This window comes from Anolis sagrei, chromosome 2, assembly GCF_037176765.1.
Source record: "Anolis sagrei isolate rAnoSag1 chromosome 2, rAnoSag1.mat, whole genome shotgun sequence".
Lineage (NCBI taxonomy): Eukaryota > Metazoa > Chordata > Lepidosauria > Squamata > Dactyloidae > Anolis > Anolis sagrei.
Window position 1 is genome coordinate 282,481,202 of NC_090022.1, and position 22,024 is coordinate 282,503,225.

The 22,024-nt window shown below is 38.2% G+C and overlaps 1 protein-coding gene across 9 annotated transcripts in view; it reads right to left on the reverse strand.

Annotated features, from left to right (window-relative positions):
- The window catches only part of NEDD4L (NEDD4 like E3 ubiquitin protein ligase), a 304,699-nt gene that overhangs the window by 34,572 nt on the left and 248,103 nt on the right, over positions 1-22,024 (reverse strand). For 2 of the 9 annotated variants that reach the window (XM_060761328.2, XM_060761320.2), the window contains 7 exons: positions 20,410-20,469; positions 17,063-17,194; positions 15,070-15,189; positions 10,951-11,151; positions 8,306-8,383; positions 2,950-3,004; positions 2,804-2,860 (listed from right to left, as the gene is read on the reverse strand). In XM_060761328.2, coding sequence (XP_060617311.1) covers positions 2,804-2,860; positions 2,950-3,004; positions 8,306-8,383; positions 10,951-11,151; positions 15,070-15,189; positions 17,063-17,194; positions 20,410-20,469 — 703 coding nt within the window. The remainder of the gene's footprint in view (positions 1-2,803; positions 2,861-2,949; positions 3,005-8,305; positions 8,384-10,950; positions 11,152-15,069; positions 15,190-17,062; positions 17,195-20,409; positions 20,470-22,024) is intronic. The other 7 variants (XM_060761329.2, XM_060761322.2, XM_060761330.2 and 4 more) reach the window with 5 other exon arrangements.

Sequence of the window (22,024 nt, forward strand, 5' to 3'; positions counted from 1 at the left end):
AGTACTCTGATAAATATGTTTATGGGCCATTGCGACAAACTAAAATGCTGTATCCTGCTTTCTAGCCCTCTGGAAAAGATTTGGGTTTGGGTGTGGAGACATTTTGTCACCTTGCCTTCTCACACTGGGAGCTGGACTCTTCCCTACCTAACTATAAGTAGCAGAGAAATCACATAAGGATATATTGGGAAGAAGGTTACTAGGGTGGAGCAACTCTGGTTTTGTCTTACTCTTCTCCAAGTAATTAAATGGACCACCACTCACTACACTTTATGAAGGAGCAATGGGAAGTAGCATTCAAATGTAAGAATTTTTTAGGGACTAAAAAAATTAAAGAACAGGTAATTATTCTAGGCTTCTTTAGAATTTATTTTCAGCATGTCACGGTGACAGTGATAAGTAGGACAGGATAGGCTTTGGGGATGATTATAGTCTTTAATAACAGATGCACAGCACAAGGAAATCTTGTGCTCTTCAAAAATAACACATCTCTTGGTAGCACAGACAAAACAATCAGAGCTTGGGAAAGTTGCTTCTTTGCATTAAAGCTTCAAGAATACCCACAAAAGGTTACATTTCCAAGCCCTGAAAAAAGTTGGAAGGGGAACCATAGGATGAGTTAACAATGAATAATAATAATAATAATAATAATAATAATTTATTTATTTATTTATTTATTTGTAGCCCACCCTATCTCCCCGAGGGGACTCAGGGTAGCTTACAACATAATAAAGGCCAACATTCAATGCCTATATAAAACAGAAGTAAAAATATGAGCTACAGAAACACCTCATAGTTCGTAGTAGGGCTGGTCACCCTTGATGTATTATTACTCCCATCATTCCTCAACACTGGTCAAGCTGCCTGGAGCTGCCTGGAAATGGGGGCCAGCAACTACTGGAGGTCCAGGGGCACCTAAGCCCCACAATGATGTGGATTTGTTACAGTCAATGTGTGTTTTAATAACATAATTTTGCAGTAGAATGGGGTAGCAATGCCACAGTACAACAGCACAAACAGATTTGTGGATTATGAAAGGGTGAGCAAGGTATAATCTACGAAATAGATATCTTCATTAACCTTCAGATTTCTATCAAATTTGCACATGTCTGCAAATGAAAGCATATTTCATAAGCAGTTCCTAAGACCATGTGGCAGTGTTCCAGTACCAATATAAAGGACAAAGAGTTCTCATGTTGATGTGATAGGGCCCAGATCTAGCTAATGGATTGGCATAGCCATCTGTGTCATTGTTCCAGGACTCTTTCCTCTGCCAGGCCATGGCACAGCTCTACAATGCGAGGAGCTTAACTCTAAGAGCAGAGCTGCTGCCAGATAACGGAGCTTGTTGCACTGCATAATCTACGGTATTAAGCAACCCACTGGTTTTAAGAATTTTCTAAACCAGTGGTTCTCAACCTGTGGGTCCCCAGGTGTTTTGGCCTACAACTACCAAAAATCCCAGCCAGTTTACCAGCTGTTAGGATTTCTGGGAGTTGAAGGCCAAAACATCTGGGGACCCACCGGTTGAGAACCACTGCTCTAAACTATACACTCTATGGAGCTCTTCCGAGCTTTTCCTCAGTCACATATTTAGGATCCCACTTTTTTGGCAGCAGATGAGAATCTACTAATTTTGCTGCTACTAAAACAGCATGTTAAGCTTAATAATAACAGCACACCATAGGATGAAGTATAAAAAGTATTGCATTGTTGCAACATCATAGACTTTGACACTTATGACCAGAAGTTGTTGCACAGGATCACATTTTTAGTACTAGAACAGCAGATGTTTGGTGAAGTGAAAATATTTAAAGGAAAAGGAAGACAACCATGCCAAACAAATACAATAGAATCTGAAAATCTAACAGCTGACTTCTTTCCAAATTAATCATAAATGGAAAACTGACTCCTTTCAGGTTCAGGCATTTCTTAGTTAATTCCATACAACTCATCAAACAGACCAATTTAGTTCTGAAAACATGTCAATTCCATTCCTTATTTTACAGTCAAGATACTACATGTAATCTATTCATGCACTTGCAAGATCTGTGATCTACTCTAATCAAGCAGTTTTCAAAAAATTGGACATATATGCAACTAAGGATGACTCTGATAGTTAATTCTATGGGGATTTTTTTTTAAAAAACCCAGAGACTACAACAATAGTGCAAATATTTTAAAATGTTAATATTAAACATCACAAAACTCTGTGGTCCTAAATCTCAAGAGGATGTGAAATATATGTTTTTGAAATTAACAAAAATCACAAACACTTCTAATTGATGTACATTTTTCTCTGTTGAAACTTGATAGTCAAAACACAACAACAATCCACACACTTGTTCAGAGGTGCTGTAAATAGGACATATTTACAATGAAAACACCATTTACACTGGAACTTCAAGGAACAGAAGTGGATAGAGATTAACAGGGTGGGTGCAAAATAACATGCCGCAAATAGAAAATAAGGTCAGAACTGGCACTGCCCCAAGACCTTCTTTGAGTAATTTGGGAGTGAAGGGGAAAGAGACTATAGAGAATTTCTTCCACTGCCTACATAGACAGACTTGTGGCTACATCATATTTTTTCTCATCTTATTTTCTATTCCTAGAGTGTGCTTTCATTTATTAATAAGTGCATATAAGCCATGGGATCCATCCACAACACCAAAAGGAAAAAAAATCCAAAGAAGTTCAACAAAAACACCACAAAGAAGAAATGTTAATGCTTCACAAGATCAAATAGGGACAAAGCTTGATGAGCCAATTAAAAGCAAGCTTTTGGTGAATTATACAGTACCGTAATTGGGCACTAAGTCTCGGGTATGAATGTCGCCACATATCAACACCTGGCTTCCTAAATGAAGAGTAAAATTACAAAGCTTTCACTCCAATAATGATTACTTCCCTTCACCTACTTGCTGTAGAACCTGTGTGCCTACTTACTATGATCTATATAAAACGTTCTTCCATCCAAATGTATCCTTTCCTCCCAACCAGGCTGTAATTAAAGAACAACAAAAACAAAATCAGAGGCAGAATGAATATTTATTGCTGTATTATGCGCAAACAGTTTTTTCTACAAACATCTCACATGATACCCAACTATTTTGAAGCTTTAGACTAGAAACCCATTTTCAGTCTAAAACACAATTGGATCCCTTGCACATGTTCTGTAGAAGGGAATTGATCTATGTATCCCAAAGAACTATAGGAGGAAATGTTCCCCACCCTCTCATCAATGAATATGATGATTGTTACAGTAAATCTGGACACTCCTTATGGGCCCAACTGATGCTTCCCTTTCCAGGATCCCAGGGCATGTGCAGAGAACCAAGGAAAGGAACAATATTTGACACTGAGTAGGTCACCTGCAAGATGTTTGAGCAGTTCCTGTAGTGCTCTTGACTTCTATAAATACATATGTGGAAGGAGCCTGATTTCCATTTCTCTAAAATGTAAAGTAGGGAGGAAATCTTATAGCTTTCCAAATGCAAACTATAGCATTCTTCACTATTAGTCCAGGGCTGCTGAGCCTTACACTCCAACAATAATTGGAGAGCCCTGATGTGGAACCAACATAGAAGATGGCTACCTTCCACATGTTGTGATTTTATGGAAAGGGCTAGTAGTTCAATGCTGCTTCTGCCTTCTCCAGATATGTAACCAGAATGATCCCACTTTATCCCCCAGTTCTTTTGTGTCTCATAATGGGATTCTGAAGAAAGAAGCACCAGCAAGGACCTGTTAGAAGTTTAAGCAAAACCACAGCTTGCAGGATGAAAGGAAAGAAGGTTTTGCTTTGCAAAAGCACCAGGCAGGCAATGTTGCCGTAGCCAAAACCAAACAAGTTCAACATAATAGAAAGGTAAACAATAAGGCTATGCATGTTCAAGTATGTGGGCATGCAGTGGTTCATGGTGCTCTTCTAATTAGATATTTTCCTGACACAACAATGGGACTTGACTGATACTTTCTGAAACAACATCAACTGAGAGCAAAACCACATTTCACTTACTCTCCACTCTTTGGGAACAAATAATATCCCCACTCCCCTTTGATTTGGCATTCAGGAGAACATGCCATAAGAAGCTCCTCTCTACTATCACTGGGGTGGGGTGGATGGTTGGGGGGGGGGTGCATGAGCAATAGATAACCTTTTGTTTTTTCCATAGAGTTACAGGTTCTTTTCACTTCTGTTGGGTGCTTGCAGGAACCAGCAGCAAGATATCATTGTTGCTTTGAAAACATAGCACAGCATTCAATAGGGAATGAAACACCCTTCTATTTGGAGTGGGTGAGTGGCTGATGGAGGAAGGCACTCCTTTAAAGTACGAAGCTGGGTGGATTTATTGAATTCAGTTTGCACCGAAACGATTTCACTTATACACTGAAGACACATATTCATAAGAAAGGCTGGATTACAATTATTTCAAGGGCCTTCCACAGATACCAACATCTTTGGATGTTAAAGTTTCATTATATAAAATGGCATCCCAATATGGGATACTTGCAAAACCTAGTTTGGCTTTTTGGAATTTCTTTTGAATATTTTCAAGTCGTGGTTGAATTCATGAATGCAGAATCTAGGATACAGAGGGGCAACTAAATAAGCATGCAATAATGAACATTCAGAGATAATGTGGACCATTGTGTTAGAATAGAACCAAACTTGGATTCCTCCTACAAGAAAGAAAACCATGTAGGAGAGCAAACAGTGTGTCTTTTATTTCCCTGTTGCAATTTTCATCTATATTTGCTTTGGCATTCCTCTGATATATAATTTTCTATCTAGATTTGTTAAAAAGTGTTAGATGTAGATGTTCTGATAGTCTCAGTTTACATGAATAGAATGTAACCTGACAGCCATTAATCAAATGGAGAATTAACTATGATAGAGAGGTAATTCCATTTTTATACATCTAGAAATTAAAGAAGAATCTAACATTATCCCTTGCACAGTTTTTTCTCCTTCTGATTAATGGATAAAAAGATAAATTCTGTTTCAATGAAAAGGTAAAGTCAGGGTTATTACCAGTTGATGGTAACTTTAAGCACAAAATATCAGTTCTGGAGAATGTGTTCATTAGTATTAGCGTTGTTCCAGATAACTTGTTTAAAGTCACGAAGATGGCTTTTCGATGGGAGATTTCAACCACCATTTTCAGATGGTAAGAAATGTGTGACTTTCTAGATGTTCTTGGACTAAGGTTCCCATCAACTGCAGATAGCATTATCAATGAAGCAAGATGAGAAGTGTATTTCAACAACATCTTGGAGGCCATAAATTCCTTCCATCCCTGCACTATGGGAAAATGGACAGTTTCAAAAATGCTGAGTGAGGTGATGTGATATAGGATCTGTATCCTTGTTTCTATAATGGGAGAAGTATACCTGAAGGGTATCTTGGTTTGCCTTTTGCCATTTAAAAATAACATGTGGTCTTTCTGTAGTACATTAAAATATTCACTTCACATTTACCATCTCAGCAGATCTGACAAAAACTATACAAGACAAGTCAATGCCGTTACTTTGATGGTGCAAATGTGGCACTAAAATTGAGGGAATGGTGTGGGGTTTTCATGTATCTATAAGTTTGTGACTAGATTTTGATGAGGATTTTTTGGTTCGTAGCTCATGCTCTTTATTACTACATCACTCCAGTTTTCAGTGCTCTTGAAGTTTCTCATGTCCTCGTGACAGCACAATACACATGCTGTATTTTACCTTGGAAATGTGTCAGCCATCAGTAAGGTATGGGACGTAAGAAATAAGAATCAGGAAAAAGGGTAGTTGGAGAATGCCCAGAAACAATGACAATAGATTGCATACCATCCTATCTGACTAGTTGGGGAGCGGGGGAGAAACATTTGTTTTTCTGGTCAATTCAAACTTAAAGCAATATTTGAGGACTTGCATTTGTTCTCCTTCACTTCAAGGCAGTTAAAGTGGTGTGAAATTGTATAGTGTAGATCAGTGGTTCCCAACCTTTTTTGACCAGGGCCCACTTGACTGGGGACCACTTTGACCAGACACCACTCTCCAGGATCAGTACCAAAAGGGTTACAAATCAGTTTTTGTCAACTTTAGATACGTTTTGGTTATTTGGGATGCTCATTGAGAAAATGGCACATCAGTTATAGTTTCTGAAACAGAACACATGCCATCCAGTAGTCACCATCTGTTCCCCCACAGAAAACCATATTTAATAATCTGGAGCTGATGTGGTCTATCCAATGCATTGGTCAGCTCTGTGGAAAGGAGTAAAAATAAAATTAATAAAATAAAATAAATAAAGAGGAAGGAGGTTTGCAGACCAGATTTTTGTTCTTGCGGCCGTGGCTCACAGGTTGGGAATCACTGGTGTAGATGGACCCTCAGAGGTAGGGTATGTGCTTTGTATGCAAAAGGTCTCAGTTTCAATCACCGAGATCTTCAAAAAGAGCAAAAGAAACTCAGTGTCTGAAAATCCAAAGAACCGCTGTTTATTACAGGAGACAGATCCTTTAGAATCTTACATAGTGCCAAACTACATAAATAGTATTTTTTTAAGGAAATATTATTTTAAATATTTGCAATATTAAATGTACAATTTTGTGATTTTGAGACTTATGGTTTATTTATTTTAGATCATTTGTGTAATATTGTTGTTCACCCTAAGCTCTTAGGAGGGTGGCTAGGAAATCAATACATAAAACAGGTTCCTCTGTTTCTATCCCTACAGGTGCAACTTTGAGAAGATGATAAATAAATTTATTGGGACTCACAGCAGAAGATCTGAGAATGTAATAACTACTAAAATGGATGCAAAGTGATCTTGTAGCTCCTTAGAGACTAACTTAGACAATGAAGATGGTAGCACAACTTTCATGGACTAAGTCTACTTACTCAGATGCTTCTCAGATATTTTCTCAGACTTAGCCTGTGATAGTTATGCTATCAACTTCCAAAGAAGTAGGCTTAGTCATATTCTGGGGAAAAAGGCTTCATCTGATGAAGTAGTTAACAAAAGCTTATGGTACTCTAAGTTGCTATAAGATCCCTTTCCATACTGACATTCCAGACTAATACAGCTATGTTTCTATTGGAGATACTGAGCTTGATGGGTTGCAGACACAGGCGTTTTTGGGGAAAAGTGTGGGAAGCTTTCCTAAGCTCGTACAAATCTTGCTGGTGCTTGAGAACTGCCAGGATTCTAGTTTTGGACAAGACGGCTTTCAACAGAAACTCACCACAGCCACTGGTAATGCCAGTTTGAGAGAATTAGAGAGTTTGCCCACAGCATCTCCATTTAAAACAGATCTCTTGACTAGCAAGAGCCTATATGTTGAAGCCAAAGCAGACAATGCTGGGCCAGAAAAGCTTTCCCCATAATTGTGCCCTTCTATGGTTTTGGACTGCTGCTTCCATCAGTCCAAGGAAGCACAGCTACTGAAATGGGGCACTTAGAGTTATAATCTAACATCACCGGGGGGGGGGGGGGGGGAGGGTGTCTAAGGCCGGGAAAAAAAACTGACCTCAGATAAACCCATGGACAGGATCAGTTTTATGCAGCTTTTTAATGCTTGTTGAAGGTGGCCTTCTACATGTTTGTGCCTATTTGATGTTTTGGATTGCAAAACATCAGTTTCAACCATCATAGCTAATAGAAATATGGTAGTAGAAACTTTTGCAAGGTACCAAATCAGGCATAAAGAAAGTATTTGGGGAAATCCAGAACATGGAAAACAACAATGCTGTCTTTTCTATTCTGGATAGAATGGAATGTAGCAGAATCGTTTAGTTTATGAGTTAGATCCTAGAAAACGTCTACCTCTAAGAGGGAAATATTGCATTATTCCCCACTTGAAATTCAGAGGCTTAATTTACAGATGAACGCTAAGCCAAAAAGCAGACAACAATTTTCACAAACCTGCAAGCAGATAATACTTTATGTAATTACCCATATTCCCTAATGGCAGGTGCTATTCTTCCCTCTGATTAAAGCCTGTTTATTGCTTTTGTTTTGATAGCCGTCACCCAAAATGCAGAGCTAACGATGAACAGACTACAGTGCTTTGACCCTGAACTGTTGCTGTTTTGTTGTGGTGTATGCTGCTGCAAAATGGGTTGGCTTTACAGACAAGCAATCAGTGTCTGGCCACTTCAAAATGCTGTTAAGAAAGGGGAACCTGGTCCTTTTCACAGGGAAGCTTTTTAGAACTAGAAACAGAACACGTGACTACCATCACACAGAGATCTGCCCATGCATGCAGTGAGCACAGAAGATGCATCTATACAAATGTGTATCACAAAGACTTACAGGGAGAGGACCCAAGTCGTTGGGGTTTAAAGCAGGTTTTGGCCGCAGGTGGACTGGGAATTTGAGCCGAGGATCTTCCTGTAACAACAAGCACGCTGCTGTAAGAACATTGCAGTATATTTCCCCAAGCAAAATGACTTCATCAATCAGTTCTTAGCATCCAGAAAGACAGCAGTTGGGCTCTTGCAGGCATGCTTTTTTACTTTTGCCATTTAATATAAACTAGGCGTGAAACCATTTTAAAAGAATGCTCTTGAAACCTATTACAACATAAACTGTACACTTTCATTACCATATACAAAGTTAATCAGCAGATACAAAATAGGTCCTGTGTTGGGAGACAATACAAATTACATAAGTAAGAGGTAGTCTTAGATCTGCTCCTTGTGGCCGTTTTAAGACTACCTCTCCAGAAAATTAGCAATTGCATGGTGACCTGTTAAACTGTTGTCATTATATGCCTTCAAGCCATTTCCAATTTATGATAACCCTAATTGACAGGGATTTCTGAGATGAGAAGGCTCCATCTACATTGGCCATTTTAAACTAGCTTCAAACTGTGGTGGCCTCACAACAAAGTCCCATAGAAGTGTGTGAAATCAAGTCCTTAATGCACATCAGTGGTTCTTAGTTTGTGAAATCACCATCTGGGCTTCAAACTTGAGCCTGATGGGTTCACTGATGCTTTAGAGAGGATTGTGGGATTGCCTGTAGGATTTCCCAGGGCTCGAAGTGATGAAGATTCAAGTCAGGGGAATGACAGTTCTGTCCATAAAAAAATCTGACTCAGAAAGTGCAGGGCTTTAAGGTCAGTCAGAGGAGCCAGAAACAGCAACATTAGATAAGGAATCAAGTGAAGAACTAAGTGATACAGAAGGCTCCAGGAAAAAATACCTGGAGCTACGGAGATCAACAAAGGTCTTCATTTACAGATCAGAACAGAAAATAGGCATTGTAGGGTTGAGCATTTGCGTGGAAAAGTTGGGGAGAGAATTCATAGGAAATGCAATGTTGTCATGGTTGGCTATTATATAGCAAATTGTTTACTTAAGGTTTGGCTCAGGCAATGTAGCATTCAAGTGAGAAGCTGGGTCTGAGTTCTCTGTTTTTTGGTTCAAGTCAAGCCTTGCTTTTGGATTCAAGTATTCTGGGAGCTTCTATATTCCTGTTTTTGGGGTTCCTGCTAAAGTTGTACTAAGTATACTTTTTGCTTGTGGACTGTTCTTGTGACTTTGGGTTATTCCTGGACTGTATTATCTTTGAATCTGTAAGAGACATTTGGATTCCTGTTGCATTATCACCCACTGATAAACCTTTTTGGATTATACATCTACTTTCTTTATTCCTGATTTCCCCCCCCCTCCCCCTATACTTTCTATGTGTTTCTACAATAAGCTGTTTGCTTATATTCTTGACTCCTGTGTGGTGCTGTGGTTATAGGTGTTCCCAGGCCTGGAGTGCAACAACCATCTGCACAATGAAACTACTTTCTTCAATGCTAGTTTGAAACTACATTAAATGGTCAGTGCAGATGGGAGCTTAGCTAACGTCACACGGTAGGTTTCCAAGGCCAAGTGGAGATTCATCACTGATCTCCCAATATCCTAATCAAATCACTACACCACAAGTATCTTTCTGATTTTGGCCATTACCAATAACATCTAACTGCATTGACATTAAATTTGATTCCTTATGAAGTGTGAAGATGTAACAAAATGCACATCCCTTTTTCAATTCCTAAGTATCTCGAGAAATAAGCAACCCAAGAAGGCCAGCCAAGAAAACCCTTGGAGGGGAGAGGATAAACAGACTGTATAACTATAATAATTGAAGATATGTTATTAAGCACATGAGAAATAATGGCTGAAATATACAATATGAGCAACCCAACAGTTCTTTGTCTTTACTTGGATGTCAGACAAAATGAGAACAACAAATAGATCAGGGAAAATGGCAAAACAGCACAAATTTTGTTGAACTTTGCCTAGATAAAGTCAAGGCATTACCTGTTTAGATAACATAACTCATTTGAACAGAGTGGGTTCTAAACATTAATAATTCCCTCACTCCCCACATAAATGCTCAATTAAATCAGTCAGAGACATAACTACAGTACAAAATAAACTCCAAATGTACTCTACAGTTTTGGGTGTGGGGGAGCTGTCATCAGTCTTTAATACTTCTCTGAAGTATCATTTGCACTGACATATTTATCACTGGAAAAGATGATGAATTTGGTCATTTTCAGCATAAAGTACAATTTAGGGTGTGATGGCAAAAGAACACATGTCTATAAGAAAAGGAGAAGAACTGATATAAGCTGTTGCTGAAAGAACTATTCAATCATTCCAAGAAGATTATGTTAGAAAAGAACATTATTACAACCAGGATGCATAGTTCTCTGTAGTATCACTTCACTTCTTTTACTGTCTCTCAGGGGAAATTGGCCTAGCTCCTTCCATCAGGCAGGCAAAATAATATTCTTCAGTATAGTCCTTGGTTTTTAAAACTGGCTTTAAAATTGTTCTCACTCTGTTCTTACCTATTTTATTGCACATCATTTTGGGTAATCTTTATAAAGTCAGGGGAAAAAAAAGAAGGAATAAAACAAGTGCCTCAAAACTGTGTGAAAGTATCCCTCTTACCCATGTTGTGGTCTTCGTATTATGGTCGATGAAGAAAGGCCTGCCGTTAGGAGCTATTCGCATCTCCCATCCAGGAGGCAAGAAGCTTTGTGTCAATTTATGCTGTGGTTTTGGAGAATTATAGGGAGAAGGCTGTGGAGACTGTGGATTAGAAAGAGTGTCCTTCACAGCTCTTCGCACCGGAGACTCCTTCAGAAGTCCCTGCGGAAAAGAACAGCATTAAGAATCACAACTAGCACTCGATATTGGGGTATAAATGGTATTGGGTTAAACATGGATCTTCATTAGGAATGCAAGGAAAGAAATAACAGATACTGGCCTTGTCTACATGTCTAATCTGGGGTAAAGAGTTCTGGAGCTGTCCTGATGCAGCCTGGAAGCATCCCTGGAGTCGTTTGAGTATCCAACAAATGCCCATAGTTGCATTGGTGCCCCAAAGCAGCTAGCTTCCTTGCTGAGGCTTGCTGGTGGCATCACATTTCTTGGTTGCATGACTGGGTACCCAGATGTGACCTCACCAGTAGTAACATCATTAGCAAGCCTCAGCAAGGGGGTTCCTTGTGGCTGGAGACATATGGTGGGTCTATTGAACATGTTGATCATGGATCAGGCTAGATTCAGCTGTCCACATCTCCAAATCTCCTGGAAACTCCAGAGGAAAATCACATTTCCCACTGAGCTGCATTAACGACTGAATGCACTACTTCCTCTGAAAACCCAGCCATGCATCATCGTAGGCTCTCTGCAGCAGCTAAAAGGTCAAGTCCACATGATTTAGCCATTATCTCTATTGTCTTATACACTGTGATGTCTGTGTGAGCACACAATGTCATTTCATCTAGAATGATTGGTTGGTTTCTAGCCTCAGTACACTATGCTGGAACAGTTTGCCTTAGGTTGAGGCATGCACCTCCTTCGGTATGGACTGAGAAGCTGCCCAGAAATCCAACACTTTCCTCATCTCTCCACATCCCAAATGCAATTCCATTACTCAGAAAATCACAGCACTGACACTTCAAGCCATCAGAGCATCAGGCTGTTTCATCTCAAGAAGCATAATGCTGCACTTGATGAGTGCAATTCTAACTCAACACTGGAAAAAGCAGAAGATAAACATAAAATAAAAGCACAAGGAAGGAAAAAGGCAACCAAGGCAAGGTAGATTTTTAATGTAGAAAGCTAACATCGAAAAAACCATTAAGTTACAATTTCAGGCCTATCATCCAGCAGTTGCTGTTATTGGGAGTTTAAAAACTCCCAAGTTTCCAATTATCTGGAAGTAGCCGATATATTTTAATTATGTTTTAAAAAGCGAAAATGGTATGATCACTGGAATATGACACAAAATGCAACTCAGTCATGTGATGCGTATCCTGATGATGATAAAAAGTGATTAAACCAGTTATATTGCAAAAGGAGGGATGTAATCCATCATTACATTACATTATTAAGTAGATTTAATCATGCCAAAGTTGTTATTTGTAATGAGGATAGTAATTTCCAGGCTTTCAGTAGTGGCACCTGTGCCAGGGCTCTGAAATCCTCCCTGTCCTTCACAAGAATCAATGACCCATACAAATACGGTTTACCTGATGGTATAGTTTGTATAGTATATTATGTAGGATGCTTATTGCATAGGTATGGGATGTGAGGAGGAACACAAAATGAAGATGAAGGAGATTAAGGATGCACATGAATAAACGTATGCTCGGGAGAAAGTTACATATATTGGAAATATAGATCATTATGCTTATTTATTTTGTATATTTACAGTATAACCCATGTTTCTTCCACCACAGAGCTCAAGGTGACATCCATAAGGTTCCTGGCAGTTTCCCATTCAAGGACTGATAAACAAACAAGGCTGGTGAGTTGCAGTAAGTTGGATGCATCATACACCCTCAAACCATATCCTGTGCTCTAGATATATCAATGAGAGGTATTTAGCACATGACATTCATTTAGAGCAGTGTTTCTCAACCTGTGGGTCCCCAGGTGTTCTGGCCTACAACTCCAAGAAATCCCAGCCAGTTTACCAGCTATTAGGATTTCTGGGAGTTGAAGGCCAAAACATCTGGGGACCCACAGGTTGAGAAACACTGACTTAGAGTAATTGTCTGGAAGTGCAAACACAAGGAAGAACAATAGGAGTTATAGGTGGGGAGATAGAACTACTAGTTATGATACATAAATACATAAACCACCTCATGGAGATGACTTATTCAGAGAGTTTATGGAGACATGGGGAATGGGGTGTCTGTGTGAGCTACCAGGAATGGGCATATATTCATCATCCATTTGCTAAGAGGAATGAGGTGCTTGATGCCAGTATAGGCATATGTCTCTAAGAAACCTTCCTTCATGGGGTTCCTAAATAAAAACCCCTTGCTTTGTCCATCATGAGCTGATGTGTTCTTTTAAAAAACATATTCATAATATTTCCAGCCCTATTGCCTTCTACCTTGTTAATGCTTTATTTTATTGTATTTTGTATGTGCCTTCGGATTGCCTGCTTATCTATGATGACACATGAATTTCACTGGGTTTACTTGGCCTGGGAAATAATCAGAAGAGATTCACGATCACTTTCTTCTGGATATTCTTGATGTTCCTTTCTAAGTGCTAACTTATCTTGCTTGCCTTGTAAGGTAAGACCTAATCTGGTGTTGAAAATCTAATTAAATAAAAGTTAAATGGAGGCAAATGTTTTACAGACAAGTTATATTTTCTGTAATAGCTTGTCTGGCTGATCTACATAACCAGAGCCATAGAATCATAGAATCACAGAGTTGGAAGAGACCTCATGGGACATCCAGTCCAACCCCCTGCCAAGAAGGAGGAAATTTGTATTCAAAGCACTATGATATTTAAATATTGGATATACTTGAAAGTTTGGCTTCATGTAATTGCAAATACTGCAGTTTTTCATTTCAGTCCTTGAATATCATTTATGACAATCCGGTACATACTTTCCATGTAGTAAGCTCCATGCAGCTATGCTGGCCACATGACCTTGGAGGTCTCTATGGACAATGCTAGCTCTTCGGCTTAGAAATGGAGATGAGCACCAACCCCCAAAGTCGGACATGACTGGACTTAATGTCAGGGGAAAACCTTTACCTTTACCCCAAGCTCCACTGAAAACAATTACACTTGCAGCTGAGTAGACATGCATATGATTTCATTAGGGATGACTAAAAACCAAAACACAATAGAGCTGAAAATTCTGTAATTTCATATAGCTTCTGTACTACATGACATTACATTACCATACAGAAACTACATGACATTACAGAAACACAAAAACATTTTTATAGAGTTAAAGAGAATTGAGCAATAAAGAAATTAACATAATGAAGAAGTCTACAACACAATATAGCACGACATGCTGTTATACATATTCTGATCTTCATGCACTAGACCATTTACAACTAATATTAGACATTCACACATGTATTTTTCAGCCATCCTCCTTGTTTCTGTTGTAGGTAAATTTAGAATACAGTCATGTTACTTGCTTGCATTTACCAAATACATCTTCTTAAAACTCTTAACTCAAGCTTGATAAATAATACTGAAAGAAAGCAAGCATACTGAAAAGGAAAACTCCAAACCTCCGAAAAAGAAAGTAGATCTTCACCAGATTTTGAACATGAAACAAACGAACAAATAAAAGCAAAACAGACACAACACAACTACAACAAAGTATAGCCCTGTCTTAACCAAAAACAGTTGTGGAACATGTCTTTTTTAAAAAACCTAGTTCAATTTCTAAGTATGTTTCTGAAGAAGTGGAAGAGTTGAAGTAATTGCAGAATGAATCTAATATGAAGCTATGATAGCACTGTGGATGGAAGAAGATACTTGACAGGAGAAATGATTAAAAACTCAAAACCATAAGACATGAGAATTGGACAGAACAAAAAGTTGCAATGGTACAAAATAGACAGCAATAGGGAAAAGAACAGTTTATAGGGGCCAACATGACTTTTTGAAGTCCAAAGATGTTATATAATAAGGACAAACTGATTGAAAAACGGAAACGAGGAAACCACGAGATGAACAGAATATGAATCCAGGGAAATGTAAAGACTTGTTAATTGGGAAAGAATATCTCACCTCAAGTGGTGCAGATAATGTTACTGTGGGAGTACTGAGGCTACGAGGCCGTCTTATCTGAGGCTCGGTTAGGTGGTTGTTACTGTTTGAGGTTGACCCGGTTGCGCCATCTTCTGCAAGCTATTTTAGAGGCAAACACAAGTTAGCTGCATGTTACAACCTTCCTTGCTGAAAGCCATGCTATTTCATGATACAATATTTAGAAAACTCACAACTGAAAAGTTATAACAAGTTATAATGAATGTTTCTGAGAGTGCACTTTTATCTCAGAAAAACAACATAGCTGAAAATCCTCATTGTCACAGACAATGTTCTACTTCTCAGGAGGATTCTAAATATATCCTAAAGCATTGTATTTCTATTTGAAAGTGTAAGGCTGTATAACTATTTTGTCAAATTTTGTTGGGCATAGCATCTAGATAGTAAGTTTATCCAGTGCTCAAATTCCACATTTGCTGAGGTTAGAGGAACAGGACCCTTGTGAAAGTGAAAACTCATGAGCAAAACCAATCTTTTAGCACTAGGGTCCAAGAGATCCTTATAGAAGTGTTCTCACTAGGGAATCTCAAGATCTTCTAACATGACTATGGTCAAATTCTGGAGAACATTGACCATAGAGTCATGTTGGAGGACCTACAGATTCTGAGAGAGAACATTTCAATCAAATCTTTGAACAGCTAAATCCACACATATCAAACTAACAGATTTGGATGGGATGGGCAGAAGGGACCCTTCTATATGTGGTTTACCCAAACTAAAGTATGCCATTTCTATGAGATTTATCTGAACTTCAGGGTCCAAAAGGTTCAGCATATGGATTAATGGTTTCCTATTTCCCCTGCGGGCCACATAACCTTAGAGGTTACTACACTGGCTCTTCAGCTTAGAAATGGAGATGAGCACCACATCCCAGAGTTGGACATGACTTGACTTAATGTCAGGGGAAAACCTTTACCTTTACTATTTCCCCTGCAAACTGTTGGAACATACTTTTTGAATGGTGGTACCAACTCCTACAGTATTAAGAAAAAGGAATATCTGCATAACTGATTCACAGTTCTTCCCTTACTAGCTATATTATATGCTTATCAAAACTTTTAATGTCCTGATGGTCTAATTATACAGTGCAGCTTTTGAGTACTTTGAATATGGTTTCTTTGCATAAGCTAGCTTACTATAGCATCTCTCTGACCTCTACTACGTGCTCTTCATGCAGCAGCAACTAAGAATAAGCAAGTCAATGTGACAGAAGAGGTTATATAATGGCAAAAAGCTGACCACTGTTGAAAGGTAAGCAAATCAAAGATTGTGATGGGAAAGGGCCAGTTGCCCATTGGTTATAGCTGCAGGATTCACCCACAGCTCCTGGCTGGACAACTACACTGATGTATAAGCAGCTAACAAGCACTTATATTAGTCATTGGCATTGATAACTGGATTCCCCTTCAACCCAGATCTGAAGCCCACCAGCACTTGATGGATTTACAAGAAATCTCAGCCAGCTTTAATAAAGTTTAATATTAGCACTGTGAAATTGCAATTAAGGAGTAAATTTGCTTCAAGGAAGGGTGAGGTTGCAAGGGCCAATCAGTGCTGCAAAGGCTGATATCTACAATAGTACTAACTTATAATTGCATATGTTCACATTTGTCCACTAGATGATACTTTAAACAAAGTGGGACACAGAAACTGTTTTTTCTATACAACTCTAACAGCTAGCACATCTTTCTATTGCAAAGACCCAGATATATTCCTAACCTGTGTTGATGTAATTAGAACGAGAAACAGTAAGTGTTACAGTGCAAACCTGGCAGGTTTGAGATATACTGTACCTCGTACCTTGCCTTAAACAGTGACTATCTTTCCAGATAGAAGTGATTTCCTTCTCCTATTTAAAGCTTTCATCCTGAAAACTGACACAATGATGGAACGGAACATGAATCCATGTATTCTCTATGGTCCAAGTGCTTTTGCAGGATAGCAAGATTCATACCTGCATAATAGGCCGGGTCCAAGTTGTGGTTCGGTTGTTATGATTGACATAATAAGTACGTCCCTTAGCATCTTTCCTCTCTTCCCAGCCCGAAGGTAAGCCCGGTGTAGTATGTACATAGGCCACTGATGGCTGTTTATACAAGAAATTACCAAAATGTTACTTTGTGACAGGAATCATTCTCAAAAGCAATGTTTATAGCAATATCGCTGGAAGATGTGCATTGGTGCATCTCTTCTTCTAAAGGAGGTTCGCCTACAGACAGATAAGATTTGGTGGTTCCGTCACCGGGAGGGTGATTGGTGAAGTCATAAGTAAATTGCTGTGTGCTGAAATCAGCAAAGACTATAAACACATCCAGGATGACAGAAACAGCTTAATCCTTGCTGAAGATTAAATTTGTTCATTAAAGACATTAAAGACAGACAACAGGAAAAGAAGACGACGACTACAAGAAGACTGGACAGAATCAATACACAGCCATTAGTAGTACCACAAACTAATTCACCTAGGCTTCACTGACTAGTCATTCTTTGAATCATGTATAATATTTATTTTTATTTTCTCAGTTTTACTACTCTCAGAAAAGTAGTAAAAACAAGTCCTCTGTGAACCACCTTTACAGGACCTGTGAATAATATCTGCCTTGCTGGAATGATCAAGCCTGTGTAGCTCTGAATCAAAATACACTGATTAACCATCAAACAGACTTTCAGATGTGGAAATCCTGTTCTAAATGCATGAGATTTAGAAATATCTGAGCATACTGTTTCATTCATTTTAATGTCTCAGCTTTCTTGTAGGAAGCCCTCCCCCATGTTATCCTCACTACAATTCAGAGAAGTAGGCTAGTCCAAAAAACATTGAACCTGGGAGCTAACTGTGCATTTGGATTTGAATCATTTGCTCCCCCAATCCCAAACAAAAATTCTAGATTGCACACTTTATCATCTGATTGCACACCTTATCACCTAGGCTTCTATCATTGGCAACATAAGATTAAACTGAAGTGCCAGGATTTACTAACAGCAAAAGATGCATTAACGATCTATTTGAAACAGTATTGTCTGAAAAGGTAAGAATGAGTTCTTCCTCTTCTTCTTCCAACACTGTGCCATCTTGTGCTCCAACTTTATCTCTACCATAAAGATGTATGGAGATGCTGGCTTACAATTGCCACCAATTTGTGCATTTCTCACTAATTTGTGCAAAATCAATGCTAACTTCCCTAATGAATATTGGCTACAAAGTCCCTATCAGACACTAGTTCCTCTACCAGTTCTTTTGAAAGTTGAGTTGTGTCAGTCTGTGAGCTACTGACAACTGGTTTGTGTTAAGTATCCAGGAAAGAAAAAAAATAAGTTGCAGTAAACGGAAAAAATACGTTTTTTTTGGGGGGGGGGGGAGTCCTGAGAGCCCTTCAGCTCTATTAACAAAATAAAATAAAATAAAATGTACACAATTTAGGGGAAAATATCTAGATTCACCAAAGATTTCAAGCTGATGAGACAGTGTGCTAGTAAGGTCTTAATGTCTGCGATGGAGAGAAAGAAAATAATTTAACTGCCTAACATTTTTTTAAAAGTCAAATAATTTGCAACTCAGATGACTAATATATACGGGTTTTTACAAAACCCAAGAGACACAACGAATACCAAATGAACCCACATTTTAATAACAAACATATTATTCCTAGTTCAATAATTCTCCTTTTCCCAGCACACACACCCACAAATGTCATTTCCTACACTATCATATTTAATGAAAAGGGGAAATGAAGTAAAAAATGATCATGTCCAAATACTCCATTTTATACAAGGTACAATACAATTTTAGCTTGCTCTTGAAATATACCATAAATCTTCCTTTTTAAAAATGCTACCCAAATTACAGAGGTCCTGTATTGTCCTTTATTGATTTTAGGCAGCAGACCATAACAATGGAGGTTAATATCCTGTTCAAAAGGCTGGAGATGCCCCGGGAGACACAACTATGGCCATGAAAGCTACTTTCGACTGACTGGCAATATAGCAATCACTCCATATTCAAGAATTCTGTATCAATGGATTCAACCATTCATGGCTTGAATATATATATATATATATATATATATATATATATATATATATAAAATTAAAAGAAATCTAACAAAGGACACCATTTTACTACACTATTGTATAAAACAGAACTTGAGCATTCACAGATGTTAGTATCCAAGGGGGTTCTTGGAACCAAAACTCAGCAGATACCAAGGGCTGATTGTACTCTCTCTACTCTACAACACATACATTACTTGAAGCCAAGTTGAAAAACAATTGTGCACCTGTAGCTTAAGAAGACCAAGATCTAAACATGCCAAGAGCAACATACAGCCTGCAACAAAGTGCAAGCCTATAATTATTTTCAACACTCATCGTTGCTTCTTTTATTGCCAACTTTTCCCTTTGTGTCTTTCTCACAAGCACTGGGCAACCATAATTGTTTTTACAGGTCACTTGGAAATGCTACAATGGTAGAGGCCCAGCAAATACCTTTTTAAAAAAGCCTGGTTGAATGTCTGGGTAGATGTAAACAGAATGAAATAGAAGGAGATAAGCAACTGGGTAGGTCCTTTCACTCTACACAGTTATAGCATTATGATTCTACTTCCAACTGCCATGACTGATTTCTTCCCAACACTAATTCACTTTTCCATTTGTCCCAGATGGACTGGTGGTTGACTCTCCTCGCCTATAAGATTTGGCTGCATTTGTATGCTACCTGAGGATCTTTTCCTTAGATTTTTCAAATCACTTGATTTTGGGGACTAGAAATGGTAAAGTACTAGGTATCCCATTCTTCTCTAATGTCTACTGTTTGAAATTTCCATTTATGTTACAATTTATCATTGTTCTCGCATTTTATGATTTGCTAGATCTAGTGCAAGAAAGCAGGATTCATACAGGCTCTTCTCAGCATATTGAAGTTTTGACAATTATTTGCCATCGAACTAAACTATGGATTATGGGGAGAAGATCTGCCACAGAACCTATTTTTCTTCATGTATAATACATGTTTAACTTCTCACTTCCTTCTACGAATTTTGGTATAAGAAGCTGCAAAGAAGCCTTTTGAGAGGCATGTTTTCCCAGCAAACACAAGGTTTATTTTGAATGTTGGGAAAAAGCAATTTAACCTCACAAGTAAGGCACAACATGGAAGAAGACATCTATACACGAGTTACATGGAGAATGCTTTCCAGAGACTAAATAATCGGCAGAAGACCTACAAGGCAGGCACTCTGAAGAAAAATAAGAAGAAAATGGATGGAGAGGAAGATACATTCGCCTTGATAAAGATGTTATTACCGTTGACTCCTCGCCACCAGTGACAGTTGAGGAACGAACTCTCCTAGGTGGTCCAGTCTGCTGTTAAATAATAATAATTGTTGTAGTTAAGGAGTGATCAAGCATGGAGGTTAAAGGTTATACGCATATGTTCAGGAAAGGGAAAAAAATAAATGAAAACTTTTTTTAGTTGGACAAAACATTGAATTGATTTTAAAGGAAGAAAGCAGGTTATGTGGTTGACAATGAAGTCAGAATGAGTGATGCATATTGGACTATATTAGAAGTGCTAGTCTGAAATAATAGATATCATGATCATAAATATATATGCCTTTATTTTCTATCAGAGATTGCAGCACCACAAAATGTGAGTTCCAGAATAAGATCCTATTAGGATAAACAAATGCATACTTTCATCAAAATCATTTCTGTTCATGAGGCAAGGAGAAAGGCAATGTGTTAAACACTGCAGCAAAGTAGCTTAATTAAATAATTTCATTTTTTTCCCCAAGGCAAGATACAAAATACAAATATGAGATATTTATAAATTAAATGAAGCAAACTTCTTTGGTCACCAGCAAGTGCAAAGGCTTGAGAAGAGTCAAGCTAAAATGGAAGAGGCAAAATTTCAGTTAATTACTGCCCTAGCCAGAAAGAGTAAATGTGTGTGCATGCATAAATGAGTGGGCATAGAGAGTATAACTTAATTGCTAAACAGGAAAAAAACTAATGTAAGGTTAGAGGTCTGATCCCATATAATAGCTCCCAGCCTTCAGAGAATTTCTAAAAATTATTCGTGAACTGTGACAATTTTCAAGTTAATTGACATTATAAAGGAGAGAAAAACAAGTGAAGAAATCATTCTTATTTGTGCAATGTGCCATGGATAACAGACTAGTCCTGTAACCATCTTGAATACATTCTCATACAAGCTAGGAAGAAGGTGGCAAGCGTTTTGTTACAGTAATGTGATTAGCCTTTTTAAAAAGATGTCTTTCAATGACAAACCACACAGAAAGGAACACAAGGCAGGGAGTTAATTTGGGCATGTCAAAAATTGATTTTGTTCAATGCATATATTTCATAGCAAACTTGCTTGACCTGCACCTGTGGAACTAATACTGGATTGGAGCATAGTCAAATTTTTTGGATTTTGTTCTTCTCCAAATTTTGAGACATAGTTCTTGGCGCAAAGGAGGGCATCAAATGCATATAAAGTCAAGCCATTCTGGATAAATCATCTTCTAAATGTGTATTTTGTAATAAAAATATAGACTTAAGTCATGGTAATTTTCATCCAGATTTAGAAACAATGACTCAGAAGATGGGGGTGAGCTTAGTTTTTGCAGCTTCAAAGATTAAAATGCAATCAATGGATTCAAATTGCAAAAAAAGAGATTCTGCCTAAACATTAAGAAGTCCTTTTTTATTGCCAGAGGAGTTGAATAATAAAATAGATTGCCTTGGACAGAGTGGGCTCTCCATCTTTGGAGGACTTAAATGGACTGGATGTGCATTTTCCAGGGTATTACATGGCCCATCTAGTTGCTTCCATTCTAAGACCTTACAAAGCTATGAATTCAGCTCTCTAAGTACAGATAGTTTTGAACTCTAGACCTCATCTCGCCAAGCAACA